This window comes from Bombyx mandarina, chromosome 28, assembly GCF_030267445.1.
Source record: "Bombyx mandarina strain Sakado chromosome 28, ASM3026744v2".
Taxonomy (NCBI): domain Eukaryota; kingdom Metazoa; phylum Arthropoda; class Insecta; order Lepidoptera; family Bombycidae; genus Bombyx; species Bombyx mandarina.
Genome location: NC_143233.1, coordinates 2,208,914 through 2,227,037, shown reverse-complemented (window position 1 = coordinate 2,227,037; position 18,124 = coordinate 2,208,914). Strand labels below are relative to the sequence as shown.

Below are 18,124 nucleotides of genomic sequence, written 5' to 3'. Positions count from 1 at the left end.
GAGTCCTTCGTCGCAAGCGACGGGTTCAGTGGGAACGATGACCGGGATACAGGAGTATGGAAGGAGAAAACATGTTGCGCCGTCCATAGGTGACTGGGAGAAGGACCATTCCAGCATTCACTATTTGCTACCTCATATTAATATCAGCCATAGACTTTTAAGACGCAGGCAAACTAACGTAAAATGCATCGTTCTTTGCTATTTAATAATGCTTGATGTTCGTTTTGATGCCGGTATTCATTTCCTACTCATTTTTTATTTCGTACAGACACGCAAGACTGCGTAACAATGTCATATTCCACGCCACTGTACGATCTCTGATTAACATAAAACGCACTGCTTTGTTTGTTTTTGTAGATGTATAATTTTGCATTTTTCGAAGATTTAAAATGATTTTTCTAAGCCCCTTTTTGTTAATTTAGCGAAGCTTACTCTAGTAGTTTATTTTATATTTTTATTCATATTTTATTTTCACAGTGAATATATTGTATTAATATTAATAAATAAATAAAATATAAAATAAATATATAATAATAATATAAAATAAATAAATATACCTACTTGATTTTTGTCAATCTTTAAATGCCCTTTGAGCCGTGGATTTGGGATTGCCGTGGGATTTTCTAAGGTCGGTGACTGTCCTTAGGACCAGTGCCAGAGCTTAGTTTTAGTACTCTCAGAAGCATGTTAAATAACATGTAAATTGATATAAACGATATTGATTTTGGATATGTTAAACATACATTAAATTTCCAGGTACTTCTTTGAATTTCATGAAAAAAAAAAAACATTCAATATACGTCTTTATTTTTAAATATTTTACAAATTCTAAAAATGTAATAATACATTTAAATGTTACGTGTACTAAATATTAATTACTATACGTAAAATCTATTGACGCGTTACGTACGTAAATATTTTTTTTATTTAAATCTAGAAAAGGCGTTTCTATACAAAATCGTCTAAAAGTTTACAAACACGTAACGAATTTGTGTACGTGTAATCATTATATTATTAATAATATTCAAAATCTCAGATACAAGCGAATTTACGTAGATTTTTGGCATCAAACTGCGAGTATGTATAGTATTATACTATGAACGAATTAATATCGAATTAATATTGAATTAGATTAGACTATTTATTTAGATTCTATTTAGACTCAAACCCTAAAAACGCTTTCAATGACAAATTCTGACAGCATCAGACTGATAAGGTAAATTTAAAAAAGCCTTATCAAATTAGGTAGCTTTGAGGGCTTTTGGGCTAAATACTGAATATTTTTAAAACAACCGTTTCCGGTTTTTTTGACATTGAATTTTACAAGCCCCACTAGTCACGAACGAAGCTTTAGAAGGTTCAAAATATCTTTATTAATTTTTATACAATTTCCGCGACGTGAGCTTTAACTTGAATAGTGAAAATAAAATTGAAGAATTTATAAAGTTGTCATAATTCTACCCACTTTTGGAACTTCGAAGCTGTTTCCAATAGGACATAGAGGTCACTGACATATTCTTGGTATTGGTATTGGTATTGGTTATAACCTTGGTATTTGCGATCTTTGTATTGGTATAACCTTGGTTTTTGCGATTTTGGTATTTGGTATGCTGCAGCCGATCCAAACCTAAACGCATTATAACACGGAGCATTCATTGAGGCGCAATTAATACAATCTTTATCTTTGTCGTCTTAGGCTTAGGTATTCAATTCTTAGTTCTATTTTTAGTATTATTTTCTTAGTAGTAGTATACCTATTAATATACGCCACCTATCAAAATAAATACTATTAATCCGTATATATATTTTTCGAACGAACTTAGAGATAAATGTGGCGCAAATCTTTCAAAGCTACCTAACTTTGATATCAAACGATCTATACAAATGTTGTTAAAGTTTAGCTAAATAAAATATTCTAAAATATTAACCATAAATACTACCTATTTATAATTATGTCCGTTAAGGCCCTGATGGGTGAAAACGATATATTTTTTTACAATTTACAACAATTTAGAATTATGCTACGCAACCCATTTTATTATTATTTAAACTGTTTACATAATTTAAATAGAAGCTTGATTTTTTTTTAATTCTCATTTATTCTTAAATAATGAATAATAAAGAAATATAATAATTGTTAACTACTTTTTTTTTCTTTGTTTAAATTTAATATTAAATTACATTGTTAATACGTAACGCTAAATCGATTATTTCGAATATATTTTTTTTATAAATTTTATCAATTCATTTCTTTCCTGCTTAATCAGATTATAATATTAGTTAGATAAATATCTCTAGCATTCTGCTTATGAATAAAAATATATCATTGCAAATTGAAGCCTAAAAACCTAGACACCTAAAAGGCAATTTCTTTAAGCTAATATTTTTAAAATAATGTTTGTATTTGCGTAAGTGCCTCTTGAATATATATCGAATTGACAGAAAGGCTAGTTATTTAGCCGTAGCTGGGTTTCATAATAACAAATATACTAGTTCGAATTGAAAACTGTGGAATTTATTACAATAATTAATAAGAATTGATTCAGATTTCATTATAACACACAATAAAGCTTGAAGTTCAGTGAAAAAATCACAGCTCAACTAATTGGCTTAGAAAGAAGACTCCGCTATTTCATTGTGGATTGTGTAGTTGAGTCTAGGACTGTTATTAGCAATGACATCTAGTGTAATTTGTGTAAATAAAATTTATTATCAGTGTTTGAACGAAATCATTTTTTTTCAAATTTAATTATAAAAAAATGACTAAAACTGCAGATCTAGGTAATTCGTATTTCTGGCACTTACATAAATACAACTGTCATTATTTAAGACTAGAAATCACTAAATGAATTACTAATTTCACTTTATTTAAAAAATATATATATGAAAAAACTGTACTTATTTTAAAATATATTAATTATATACAACTTAAAAACTTAGCCCATTTAGTTCTGTAATGTAATTGATACTCATTTACTTAGCGATGGTCACCAATTGTTTACAATTTAGAAATGAGATGAGAAATATAAATTTTAATCATAATATTGTATTTTAATCTACCAACAACGGGTTCTTCCGGCCTAATAAATTCTAAATATCTAACTATTCACATTCAATAGTTTTTTAAGTAATTATAAATTATACACTACATATTATTATATTACATTCGACAGTCATACATTTCACAAGCACTTTTTTATGTGTCACAAATAATTTTATAATCTAATATAAATAATCTATCAGTTAAAAAAATGTGAGTTAAGTGGTTGTTTCATAAACTTATTAAAATTTTAACATAAAATATATTATGCATAATATATAGTGTAATATTAATTCATATATTTGTAAATAAATATACAATTGTGTATAACTCTCTGTCGTTTCTTATGTGTCAATTTTGGTATAATATTGTGATTGTGTATAAATATAATATTATAGAAATATTTAATAAAGTAACCTATTTCTCAATTTACATTTGCAGTACGTATTTTGATTTTAATAAGTATGCTCAAATTAAAACAATCTAATTAATTTTCAATTAACATGATATAACAATTTATTGGTAAATATCAAATAAATACACTTTAATTCAGAATATTTCGAAATGTTCAAATAATTAGTAGTTTTTTTTTTAAGTGATTTTATGACCTGGTAACTAAGACCTTTAAGTCATGTCTTATTTTTATTTATATTCTTATTTTTTATGAAAAATGATAATATGGAGTGAAATGAAATGAAAATGTTTAATTTGAGACATTAATCAACTGGGATGAAATTAAATGAAATGAGATGATATGGAATGAAATATAATCTTAGTAAAATGGTGGTCATTTACTAAGATTTTTTCAGTGGACTTTTTGGAGGATCCCGAGAAGTTGCGTCCAGCGGCTTTGTTTCATTGTCCCACATTTGTGCACTTTCACAGATATTAAACAGTTAATAAACCACCGTTATTACACATTTAAACCTGAAGAAACACTAAATAGACAAAATAAAACAAATCACACAACTTCACTCCACGCGTTCCCACCAAAAAGTCCAATAATTAATAGTATGTAACTATGCACTAAGACGCAAATACTGTATTAATTATATTAATTAAATTTTACACTACAATAATATAAGTGACTTCGATAACTCTGAATATATTTTTTTTGTAAATTAAAACGATTTATAAGGTTTTTTTTTCATTTCGAAATATAAAAATGTTTCTGTAAAAAATCTCCAAAAACTTTACGTTTCTTTTTTTTTATAATTGGCCATATCTTTTTTTCGGTTTATTAACAGATTTATTGTCAGTCACTAAGTTGAAACAAACATGAAAATATTTTTACAGTTTCATGAAATTTGGCCTATCAATTATTTTACATGAAGATTGTCGCACCAAAAGTTTGTATTTACTTAATGTTTTATTTTGAGTCTAAGGTTCACTCAATGCTTAGTTCCGCTATTTTTTAAGAGAAAAATGATTCTAATACTTATAATATATTTGAACTATAACTCAGTAGGTATTGCCGGTGTGGCTTATTTACTTTAAACAAAGGAAAGCTAACGAACTATAAAACTTTTACTAACATTTTTTGCGAGTAAAACTTGTATTATATTTAAAAATAAATATTTTGATTACAAGCTAATTATTACATTACTTAAATAACACGTTGAACGCCAGACTAGAAGCCATGTTGAATGCAGTGGGCCGCAACTAAGGTTGCCACCTTTTTTTTCTGATAAAGTATAGTGGATAGAAATATATAGGATATATAGATAGGAAAAAAGTACATACCTAGTATTAAAATAAAGTACAAATTATTTTTAAGTATTAGGTATGTTTAACTGTTTATTTTTTATTACAATTGAACCAATGAAGTAGGAAACCTATGGAAATGAAACGTCAACCAAAATTTCGTGCCACTGTGACGTCATCTGGCCACAAAACATGGCGGCTTTAGTGCTGTACAAAAGATTTCAATGTTATCAGGTTTTATTGATAAACGTTCTTGGCTCATTTTATTTTAAATATTGTTGAGTATTATTTATTTGTAGAATTTATACTTTAATGGGAAGTAGGTAGGTATATTGTTATGTGCAAATATGATATGATTTAGATGGGTGAAATCTAAGACAAGTTCGTCCTTCGAATTTGCCAAGTAAACGATATGATGATTTTTAAAAGTTGCTACACTGATTTTATAAAGTTGTCGTTTGTCGCAAAACACAAAGATATGGCGTAGTTCAAAGCCATCAGCCCATTTCTAGCATGCTAAATGTTATCGTATTTTGAGTACGTGTTTTTCTTAGACTATTACAATCTATTTTAATTGTTTTGCTGACTCTAAAGTCCGTAACATACTACCGCAGCGCACCCCAAGGAAGGTGCGCCGCACCATTTGAATCACTTTCGCCTGAGAGTGATTCAAATTTTAAACTTATCAAGGGACCGCGTGAAAAAAAAAACACCTACAGAACATTTATTCATTAATTACAAACGTCATTCCTTGTGACTTCCTCTCTAAAATCACTTAATTATTAAATATTTAACAAATTTACAATAGTGTTTTACTCACTGCGGAATAAAACTATTTTATTTAAATAGTTCCGAAGAGATTTTGTCGGTAGCCTTTTTCCCGAAATATCTAAACAGAATGTCTAAATATGTTTTGATGACATATTTTAAAGTGGTATTTATGATTAGTGTCATGATCAATAGATTCCGACCGAAAAATGGATTTTTCGGATGAGGGCTCCATAATGAATTTAAATACATATAGATAATAGTTTTAGGGCATCGACTTTCTTGAGATCCTATAAAATACGTTTTAATTATTATTTTTGTATGTTTTAAGCATGATAAATTATGAAATTTTATATAATCAATCATATTAAATCGATATCAAAGTCAATAAATAATGTACAACCCAAAACAGACGGCCGAACTGACGTGACAATGACATTTGGCGCGCTAAACATGGCGGATTTTCGGCCTCATTAGACGGAGACGGAGATATTTACGTATATTCATGTTTCATTTTATGTACGCACTGAAATACTGTTATATTGTTTTCCTGCGAGTTAAAGTGCTGAGTAAGAACGAGATAGATATATGTTTATGTATGTGCCTTAAAAATGGGTGCTATTTATATAAGCAATTGTACGTATAGAACAATATGTCGTGTCCCTATTATATAGGTCTATGAATTGAACAAAATAACCAAGAAATTGTGACAGTTAATGACAGTGACATTGTTGACATTTGATGTTAATTTGCGTTCATAAATATTTCTGAAAACGAGTGCTTCCTTAAATAGGTGATGTGGCGTTGGCGAGGAGCGACATCGATTGAGCAATCGCCAAGCCGCTGCCTACCGCTTAATACTCTCCACAAGCCTCGTTTGAAGAAGGACATGTCATAGCGCTCGGGAAACACCATGAAGGGGATTCAGTTATGTGTTATATAGATATTTGATATTTTTATATAGATATTATATAAATATAGGTTTGGCTCTTTTGGTTGACAATGTTGTCGATCACCGGCTTAGACCTTAGGGAACTCATGGTGTCCGTCATGGCGTTCAACGTGTTAAAAACACTTTTACGACTTAATCTCTCGTTTATTAATATCGTCCACCAAAACGAAAATCGTTATGTGTTAGATACATCCGATGTAATATAAATGATAATAAAAAAAAAGCGAAATTAAGCCGTAAACATAGTATTGATTATGTCTACGACTAGTTTGATTATGTCGAACTCCGAAGAACCGGGTGTTACGAAAAGTCCTACACCTCATTAGCGCAAATAAAACACTCAAAACAAACTGATTCATTAATCTGTAAAATTTGTAGTATTCATTATTAACTTTTTTTTTTTTAAATCAAACTAATAAAACAACTTTAACAGAACAGACTGATTCAAATACGCCACGAGTCAACCAGCGCTTGTCAAACTAACGAATTATCTCACGATTTTAAATCTCTTCACTTTGATCACAGCTTTGTTCCCGCACAGTTTGAGGGTCGCCGCCGCCGTCATGAGGTCTGCAGACGACAGGTCCTTCCCGTCCACCGCCTGGAGGAAGTCACCCTTCTGCAGACGACCGTCCAAGTCCGCCGGAGACCCGGGTATCTGCAGCACACATTAACTATAGCTCCCTTTCTCTTTAACTCACGATATTACAATTTTCGAAGTGAAACTTCTTTAGGCGCGTTGAGAGTAAAATTTAGCTCGCGACAGATTCGTTACGGCTAGAGAGAAAAGATACAATTTAGGACGAGTGAGGGTGAGAAAATAGACAGTGTCTTGCGAGCCACTCGACCGTGGAGATAGGGAGAAAGCGAGCTAGGTCGTTTCTCTTAAACACATTCTGTTTACGGGTGTCGACCACTAGATGGGTTGTTATTAGCTTCGCATTGCTCCTGTAGATGGCAGTAACATATTAACTATATTATATTTTATTTTTAATGACTGTTTTAAAAAAATATATTCTTCTTTAAATCATTTATTAAAATATAAATAAATGGCGAAGAGATCTTTTCTCTTATACACAGCATTCCTATTACAAGAGAAATTTGATTTAAGTATGAAAAATGAAGAAAACAACAATATACTACACACACCGCAAAAGAAGTTTCACTTCTTTCACGCGCACCATTTTATATTCGGAGGTGTATTTTTATTGCTTATTATGATATTTTGAACGACATGTCTAGTATGTCTAGTATGAGTCGTGAGTGGTAGAGTCGCGTGTGTACTCACCAGTTCCCCTAGGTAGAGGGCGGCGCCCCGGGCTGCTGGTACGCACGTGAGCCCGAGGGCGCGCCCCGCCTTCCGCGCCAGCTCCACCTCCACCTCCTCGAACTGCAGCGGCTCCGGCCGGTGCACCGTTAGCTTTATCTGAAATTGTTCCCATAGGTCAGCGGTCGAGGAACCGGGGTAAATTACCCCAAATGGGGTAAAATGAAATTTTTGTAAATATGAAACTTTTGTGAGTAAAAAGTATATATTGAAGTGAAACTTCTTTGGAATCGTTAAATTTTTAGTTGTTTTCTTTTAAAAAATATTATAGGGGCTATAATATGAAAGATGGAAAAAGAAGCGATTTCGCCCCCTACCCTAACGCATGAGGTCGATACCCTCCATTGATGGCGGCGACTACCCCAGTGCGGTACAACAATAACCCTAGTAAATTGGATCACAGTACAGTGAACCCTTCAGTCGCCGGTTGCTACTGTGGCTTAGGAAATTCCATTTAAGACAGAACTCCGGTAATATTATGGTGTTAGATTCTGGGCTGTCCCATATTGGCTCTCAATCTGTCAGATAATGGCTCTCATCAGTCAGACACTGGTTCTCAACATGTCAGACACTAGCTCTGAATTTGTCGCACTCTGTATAGAGCAATACCTACTTTCTGAGCTCTTCGCTTAATGGTAAGACAGACTCGTTCGTGTGCCATTTCTTTCGTGATGGCGACTCCGTTGCATTCGGTTATCAGGTCACCAACCTCCAGCCTTCCGTCTTTGTCTATGGCTCCGTTTTTGTATATGTCCAAGATTACGGCTGCCGGACCCTGGAATGTGATATGCATAGTTACAGTAAGCAGTGGCAACCCTGCAGTCTAATAAAGTTTTTTTTTTCATTTTGTAGACACGTTAACAACATTTATAGGGCTTTGTTGTCACGATGCTAATTTTATATTATTTTTAAATATTATATCTGAATTTTAAGTTTAGATTTAACCAGGTATACTCCTCAGTTTTATTGCTTTTTGTTCGAATCACAACTGCTTTTCAAGATATTCGACAGTAAAATTTATTTATTTTATTAATTTATTTATTGGAGACATTAACTCTTCGACTGCGATGTAGCTGTCACCGGTGCCCTACGCGGCGCACTGAAGTAATTCTGTCGATTTCTGTTACAAGGCGTCTGGATTGCCTAACGTTGCATGTATGTTTCATTTTTTTAGGTGTCTTACAAATAGATTCATTCTCAACATCTTTGGATTCGTATCTCCCGGAGTCTACTAGATATTCCGCCGCCTTAGTAACAGAACTACATGGCAGTCAACAGGTTAAACTTACGTTAATTAATGTGTCGCTCCCACCAAGCAGGACGACTCCTAATACTTCGTTGGCCGCATTTATTTCTATAACCGTGTCCTGGTTGGGAACCACTGGCGCTGTTGCCGGCTCCGGCGGAGGCTCCGCTGCGTCACATATTAACAATATATGTTACGTTATATAAAAACTAGAGGCCCGCTCCGGCTCCGCTCGGGTATTTAACAAAAATTTCAACGATATTTGACGTTGTTCTATTTTTTTAAATAAAAGAACACTTATTGTGGCATAACTATAATAGTTAGACACATGCTGTCGCGACACTTTTTGTAGATAATAATGTGTTCTACAAAGTCGTAGTATATTATTTTATTCTATCATCAATAGTTTTCGCTGGGCACGCGATGTAAACAATATTTTAGGTTATTTTTTTACACCTTGGGTTACGTTATTGGAGTTTTAGTAAGGATCCCTAATGTTTTCAAAAGGATTATAGCCTATGTTACTCGGGAATAGTGTAGCTTCCAAACAGTGAAAGAATTTTTTAAATCGGTTCAGTAGTTTCGGAGCCTATTCAATACAAACAAACAAACAAATATTTCCTCTACATAATATTAATATAGAAGTATAGATAGATCGCACCTGTAGCGCTATCTATTAGCAAAATGATGAAACTTGTATTACGCCAAAAATAGTATTAATTAGTCTCTGTATCGGGCAAGGATTAATATAAGACACGTGTTTTTTATTTATTTATTGGTTAAATGAGCGGACGAGCTTACAGCTCACCTGGTTTACTGGAGCCCATGGACATCTACAACGTAAATGCCGCCACCCACCTCTAAGTCTCAGTTTTAACAGTAAAACCTACCCTACCTTACCCTTCAAACAGAAACGCATTACTGCTTCACAGCAGAAATAAGCAGGGCGGTGGTACCTACCCGTGCGGACCCACAAGAGGTCCTACCACCAGTAATTACGCAAATTATAATTTTGCGGGTTTCACTTTTATTACACGATGTTATTCCTTCACCGTGGAAGTCAATCGTGAATATTTGTTGAGTACGTATTTCATTAGAAAATTTGGTACCCGCCTGCGGGATTCGAACACCTGCATAGTCGTAAGATACGAATGCACCGGGCATTTTATCTTTTAGGCCACGACGACTATTCGGTTTAAGTGGCATTTCGCCTAACACGCGACATTTATCTTTGTAATTAAAGACCCGTTTTAATTGGTATTAGCATAAATAGTTTTTTTTTTTTTAGTTTTTTCCACAGGAGAAAATCGCCGGATCCCGTATGTGGGAGTTGAACCTCACTAAAAACTGCTGCCGCTCACAGCCGGCGCCCTACCCCGGACCGGGTGGGAGCCCAGTCGGAGCTATTGAGACTTCGGGTCAGGGTTTACGCAGAACATATTACATCCATCCCAGCATAAATAGTACGAGGTTTTTGATAGAACCTCAATTATGTTTACCATACATCATTCAAATAATTCGAGTAATAAAAATCAAACCCGCAAAATTATAATTTGCGTAATTACTGGTGGTAGGACCACTTGTGAGTCCGCACGGGTAGGTACCACCGCCCCGCCTATTTCTGCCGTGAAGTAGTAATGCGTTTCGGTTTAAAGGGTGAGGCAGCCGCTGTAACAACTATACTGAGACCTTAGAAATTGTGTCTCAAGGTGGGTGGCGCACTTACGTTATAGATGTTTATGGGTTCCAGTAACCACTTAACACCAAGTGGGCTGTGAGATCGTCCACTCGTCTAAGCAATAAAAAATAAAAAATAATAATTGATGAAACAGTTTTATTTTTCATGATATTTTTTTCGAAACTTCAAGACTTTGTGCCTTCAATGGCTCTCTGTGAAGTTGTAAAAATGTCGTTCAAACAAAATAGCTTTTCACCACTCGTTATGGCACAAATGATGCCCATTGTGGTTTCCTAATAACCAATGATGGATGTCTTTCTGATCTGGTTTCCTTGGTGATTTCCATAACGGGTCACAACTATCTGCCAAAGATAATGAATCTGACCTTTGACCGGCGATGGCGCTGGTCTCGGCGTTTGAGGGCGGGAGGCAGGTGTCAGACCAGGGTCCGGAGTTTGGTTCCTGCTAGCTGGTCTCGAAGGACCACTCGCTAATGTTGGTGCTGAAATTAACGAAGGACTTTAAGTGATGATGATGACGAAGAAACATCAGTGGTTATTATTATTATGGATGCTTGTTTTTTCTACCTAAGCTGGTAATCTTAGAGGACAATGCCAGCGTAACCGAGCAAGTAGATGAGCTCACGGGGCTCTAACCTGGTGACGTTGCTAACCCTTGCCCTAGCAAGAGCAGTGCTGCGCAGTATTTACTACCGAATCGGAAACGCGACCCACTGAGAAGATCCGGCGAGAAACACAGTGGGCTGTGTCTGTGCGTTAATTTACTCGACAAGCCCTTCATCGTAAGTAACGGGCTCGACGAGACGGATGACCGGTGCTCGTGGTACCTAAAAGCACCGTTTGTAGATCGAGAGGATCTGAAATGACGTGATTAGGGCGACGTCGACTGTTTACCATATGGATACTAAAGCAGCTCTGTCTATTACGTTTTCAAGCCCTTACACTGGTGGTGTGGTATCTTGTGAGTCCACAAGGGTAGGTACCACCACTCTGCCTATTTCCCGAAGTAATGCATTTCGGTTTAAAAGCTGGCGGAGCCTTTGTCTGTAAAACTGAGACTTAGAACTCAACTCTCAAGATGGGTGATGTGGGTTGATGTCCATGGACCCCAGCAACCGTTTAACAATAAGTGAGCCATGAGCCTGTCCACTCGATTTACTGCAGTTCACGCCGGTAGTGATGCAAGCGCGTAGTCAGAGTAGGGTAATGTATAAATATCATACATGCAAAATCAATATATTCGTGCAGTTACTAACTATGCAGTGCATATCGCATGCCCGCATCTTTCTGCTTGTCATTTGTAACGCGTGCTGATTTTAAGAATCGGACAGTCGTTTACAATCAAAGCTTCGACCTCATGTCTCAATAGACAGTAGCATTGACTATGTCTATGGGCTCCCGAACTCAATTAACTCCAGGAGATTTGTGTTACGGTCGGCCTGTGTTGAGCTATAACAAAAATAATAAGACCTTACAACTTATTAATAATATATGCTTACTAGAACCAGGGGCTGGAGTACCAGGCGTGGTGGCGGCAGTTGAACCGTCTTCTTTATCCGGAGCATCCTTCATGTTGGGACTGCAGACCGTTAGGATCACGACGCCTTCAGCCTGTTTCAATTTCGCTGCAGCCTGGTCAAAACAAAATTTAACTTTTGATGTGATTACGTGTTATAAATCAATCAACGGCTGCACGCACGAAAAAGTGTCACGTTCCGCCTGAGTGTATGTGCAAGCGAGAGGGCGGATCAAACGGTAGAAGGGCACGATCGGCCCAATTGTGACACATTTATCTCTCTTCTCGTATGACGTCAGAGCTAGCAGTTCGAATAATTCTGCTACCGACGTTATCACGTAAAACTATCGTCTGTAAGCCAATTTTATAGATAACCAATTAATAAAGGATAGTAGGCTCCTCTAGGATTAGCTACGCCATGATCATCACACTTAACATGTCTATCGAATTCATATTAATCGTCTCAAAAGCTTATTCCATTTATGAATGAAGTTGCGAACACTTGATTTAAGTGCGGTTTTAGCACGATTTTATTAGCTTGGTACGTATGTATTGTTTGTGTGTGTGACGGTAGCCATCATGCAACACAAGATATTTGACAGATGCCTGAATCTACGACATAATCAAGGTAAGCTTGCATACATACAAGTTACGAACAACAACATTCGGACCGTCGGTCTACCGAGTAATTACACCCGTTCGGATCTTCTCTTCGGCGTAATCTCCATTATATTTGAATGTAATTTTCACCGACTTGAACACGTCTCGTCTGTCCGAGCTTAAAAATTTGAACGCGTACCAGGGACCGATGAAGATACAATATTTTGGTAACTTCGCCCTTATACCCAGACTGGTATGAACAGGGAAATAACTATACTGAGACCTTAGAACTCATATCTCAAGATGAGTTCGGGCTTTACGTTGTAGATGTTCATGGGCTCCGGTAACCACTTAACATCAGGTGGGCCGTGAGCTCGTCCATAAATACAAGCAACAAAAAAAAAAAATTTTTTTAGTTCGGTTTGCTTTACATTTCAGGATTTCTTTTTTTAAGTCAATCAATCAATTTTTCAGTCAATCATTTTCCTCACTCACCGAATCGTAGCTGCAGTTCAATAAGGAATCCCTGTTCACGGCAAGAAGCATGTCCCCTATCTGAAGTCCCGCCTGCAAATTGATCATTTACTATTATAGTTCATATGTAAAAAAAAAAACAGTAGCCAGTAGCTTCGTGGGACTATTGTGGTAGGAGAGCTCACGGGGCTCAGCCTGAGAGAAAAGAGCAGTGCTTTCCCGTATTTACCACTGGATGGGAATCGCAACCTGCTGAGATAATCCGGCGTGAACTTAGCACGAAGGCGGAAAAGGCTCGGCAAGTAAATTAACCCATAGAAACAGCCCACTGAGTTTCTCGCCAGATCTTCTCAATGGGTCGCGTTTCCAGTATGGTTTTTTTTTTTATGATTGAAGGATTACTGGTGGCCCGGAGGCCTTTCCAGTTTCACCAGGACAGGTGGGCGAGCAAAGGCTCAGCCAGGAGGGGTGGGATTTGCTAACAGCTGCCCGAGCGCCTCCGAAGGAGACCTAACAACTGAAGAGTAGCTGCTTCGCGAATGAATCTACTACCGGATCGGAATCGCGACCCGCTGAGAAGATCCGGCGAGAAACTCAGCGAGCTGATTCATGGGTTAGGTTGCACGGCGAACTCTTTGTCGAGTTCGACGAGTACGGTTACCGAGATCCCTAAGCCTGCTCCTAGAGCTGAAGGCGTCTAGTGCAAAGGTTATTGGATCTGATGGATCTGTAAGGACGTGTCTAGGGCGTCGACGGTGACTCCAGTATGGTGGTAGATGCTGCGAAGTACTGCTCTTGCTAGGGTTAAGTTTGGCAACTTCGTCAGGTTTGAGCCTCATGAGCTCACCTACTTGTTAGGGTTACGCTGAAATGGCCACTCAAGGCCATCAGCTTAGGTAGGAAAATAAAAAAATCACGAATTTTACTTTTATGTATTGAGTTCGTGATAATTCGGCGCTGTTGCAGGCGTTATGGGTAAACTAACTATATGTAAACACGTCTTTTCCAGCTTTACCAACTCCTGGAATCCTGGATCCTTAACTTTCACCGTTTTAACCATAATGGGGATGAATGCGAAGAGGATCATGAGCTCTTTAAAATGACGCATGATGGTAAGACCAACCAGTCCCAAATTTTTCACCAGCAATATGTTCTTCGCCTTAATGTCCTGAGACTTCAGGATTTTAAGGAATGGGTTTTCTGATAAGAATTAAGATCTCTAAAGTGTTTTTATTACTCTAAATTAGTGAGCTTGGTTAATTTGGTGAATCCGAGTACACCGGCCGTCTTATCATTTAGGTCATAGCAAGCTTTCAAATTCAAAAAGCTTTGACATCAATAAGGACCTGCTCAGCAGCGCTTCCCTCTTGAAGATCGGACACGAATATCCCACGGCCAGCCTCCGTGTGACGACCTTCGATTATCATGATGCCCAGCCCCGCTGGACCCTGGAAAAGGAAAAGCATGTTTCTGAAGCAAAAGCATTCTTGATACAAAACAATCCAAATGTCTAGCCACAATCTTGTTACCAGTTTCGAGTATAGATTTAAAAATATAGCATACCTTCTTCACTGTTATGTCTCTGACTCCCTTGTACCCTGCGAATCGGTCGCGATCGTCCGACTGAGAAAAAAAATCATCATAAGTTCCTCCATTTTCAGATTCAGTAAAACTAAACGATTAGGTGCACTATGATTCTTGAGAAGAGGACCGATTAGTTTTAGTGGATGGTAAAGCTCATATTTTTAAATTATTTTTAATTATATTTATATAATTATCTACCTATTATTTAGTTCCATATGTATAAATTTAGTGTTATATGTACAAAATATTTTCGGTACATATTTATTTTTTAATAATTAAACATCGTAACAGTTTGGTCTATTTTATGATAGATTCTTTCGAAAATTATTATTAATAGGTAGTTGTCGCCTGATAGTTCAAATGCGACCATAACTAATTGAAATAAGTTTGATAATTATTATGGTTCTATTGTCAAATAATATTAGTCTATTCTCAATTTGACCACAGACTTTAAACAATAACAAGAGTTTGACAATAAACCAAAGAGTATATTATAAGTGTTGGTAGTCTGCGTCATGTTTTTTTTTATTTAATGTATTTTTATGCATAATATAATAAATAAAAAATTTGCATTCTGCACTCCTTCTCTATATTCTATATAAGTGTGGGAAATTTATAGTCCTGGGTCCGTGGCATTATCGTAAGAAGGGGTACAAAGTTTTTGCTTTACATATTAATATTATTATACGTGCATGCGTCACCTTTAATCAAATAGCGCAATAGTCGGTATTCCGACGCTCCGCACTTTATGCATTAGCAGAGAGTCGATCTATCAACGGCTCACACTCTTAGTGTTTATAAATTAATGCACGAAATCTATTATATATTAATAATCTATATATATATAAAAGAAAGTCGTGTTAGTTACACTATTTATAACTCAAGAACGGCTGAACTGGTTTGTCTGAAAATTGGTGGGGAGGTAGCTTAGGATCAGGAGAAGGACATAGGATACTTTTTATCACGTTTCTGTGGGATGTGACATAAAATATGGTATAACAAAACGCAACAGATATGGAATAACAAAACGTAACTGACAGCTAAACGTAATGTAGTTTATGGTTAATTATAGTAGAATTTTGAAGTTGACCGGTTGATATGTTTATTTCAAGTTTCTATTAGCTTATTGTGCCGAGATAGGTAATCATTAACAAAGCCATGCCGCGACCAACACGATCAAATCTTTCCCGACGAAATCGTAATGCAACTAGGATTCGAAACTTTGCGAGTGAAAGGACTGAAGAAGAACAAGTAAATATAATAATAATAACTAAAATACATGGCAAATAAAGAATCATTAAAATACTTGCTTTTTTAACTTACATTAATTATCCAAATAAAAAATTGACCATGATCAAAAGTCTGCTCATTTATTGCCTCTAAGGCGGAACAAAGTTCGCCGGGTTCGCTAGTATATAATATATTATATATATGCCATATAGTCCGCTGCCACATAATACTGCTGTATCTCATTCAGAGTTAGGTACTCTATGTATAAAAAGTTGTCTGAAAGTTTTCTGCCTATTGATGCTTTTTCAATATTAATCCAATTTTTATCTTCCACTTGCGGCAAACCTTCTTACCTAATTTAATGAGACCTAATTCTAATCTCATGGAGGATGGCGTAACTTATATTGCGATCTCTACAAGTTTCGCTTATAACTAAACAGCCCGTCCATCGATTTAAATAAAAACATAGGTTAAATGAATAGAGTTTATAAACTCACGTTTGCTTACACAGCCTTCGCCGGTGTAAGTTTGGTACCGTATTCTACATGGTTTTTGTTTTAATGTCTAACAAGTGTGCGTGGCCTTATGGAACGGTCCTTGTCTTTGTTCGTCGCGAACCCCCCTTGGCAACCGCTTTAATAAATAAAGTACAGTTTCTATATAGTTAGGAGCAGTACACTTTTTATCCGACCTCAAAAATGAAGGAGGTTCTCAATTTAACTTTTTTGCGTGTGAACCGATTTTGATGCCCCTTCTTTATTTATGGACGACCTCACAGCCCACCTGGTGTTAAGTGATTACCAGAGCCCATAGACATCCACAACGTAAATGCGCCACCCACCTTGAGATATAAGTTTTAAGGTCTCAGTATAGTAACAACGGCTACCCCACCCTTCAAACCGAAAGGCATTGCTGCTTCTGAGCAGAAAGAGGCGGGGCGGTGGTGCCTACCCGTGCGGACTCACAACAGGCTCTACCACCAGTTTATTTGATAGCTGGAGCTCATAGGGTTCCTATTAAGTTTAATCAATATCTGACTGGAAGTTTTTGAGTTATTCTTAATAATACAAATTAAATTTACTTCCACAACATATTATGTGTACATATTGCACCTGTGGAATTGAAGTGTCTTAATTAATTTATTTTAAGAAAATGAGTTTTGTACTTTGAATGACTTATAAACATGTATTTCTAACAGCTTATAAAACAGTCTCTGTTAGTTTAGAAAAGGACAAAGTACTCTTTCTGTCTCCGTCCTCCGGAAAAACTAAAAAAAAATATACAATTCTTCAATTGCATTTTTGGTTTTTACCAAAAAACAAGAATTATAGATTCATCATAGTCGGTTGCTCTTGGCAGAGCAGTCTTGGACAAGTGGAATCCTGGCTTATTAAAACCTTGACAGCTGTTCTCCATAGTTCGTGAGGTGAGGCCTGGCGCACGCACCCGAAGTCATGAATAGTATTTTTGACAAGCCGAGTATTTTTGATACGCGTTTCCGGCATTTAACAATAGATGGCGTTGTATTACTTCAGCGTTCTAGTTTTTACTGGCTCTTTTTATATTCGTTTCTGCTATTTGACGATAGATGGCGTTGCGCTTACTGGCGTAACAGTTTTTTCATTTTATTTTGTTGAAGTTCTTTTTTTTTGGGTTAAGTTAAAATAAGAGTATTTGTTGACATTTCATACCACTTGGTTTTTATGATAGGAATAAAATTCACCCCAGTGACGACTGATATCGACGAGTAAATTGTTTTAAATTTTATCAAAATCCGACTAGACATTTTTGTGTACATATTATGTAAATATTATGTTATTATCACATAGCAGCTATGCGGGATCTGTAATTAGTTCACATGTATCGTATCTCGTAACTGTGTCATTAAATTGTTTGCGGATTCTTACAGTACATAAATGAATAACCGTTTTATGTAATTTTACGAACAAAAATCTATATGTCGCATCCGGACACTACAAACGAAG

The 18,124-nt window shown here is 36.0% G+C and overlaps 1 protein-coding gene across 1 annotated transcript in view; it reads right to left on the bottom strand.

The window, feature by feature from the left end:
- Window positions 1-790: 790 nt before the first annotated feature.
- LOC114240899 (multiple PDZ domain protein) overlaps window positions 791-18,124 on the bottom strand; it is a 189,008-nt gene continuing 171,674 nt past the window's right edge. The window contains exons 28-36 of the mRNA XM_089739138.1: window positions 14,889-14,948; window positions 14,672-14,773; window positions 13,347-13,418; window positions 12,235-12,367; window positions 11,101-11,217; window positions 9,081-9,205; window positions 8,405-8,566; window positions 7,753-7,890; window positions 791-7,122 (exon numbers count right to left, since the gene is read on the bottom strand). Coding sequence (XP_089595264.1) covers window positions 6,952-7,122; window positions 7,753-7,890; window positions 8,405-8,566; window positions 9,081-9,205; window positions 11,101-11,217; window positions 12,235-12,367; window positions 13,347-13,418; window positions 14,672-14,773; window positions 14,889-14,948 — 1,080 coding nt within the window. The 3' untranslated portion in view covers window positions 791-6,951. The remainder of the gene's footprint in view (window positions 7,123-7,752; window positions 7,891-8,404; window positions 8,567-9,080; window positions 9,206-11,100; window positions 11,218-12,234; window positions 12,368-13,346; window positions 13,419-14,671; window positions 14,774-14,888; window positions 14,949-18,124) is intronic.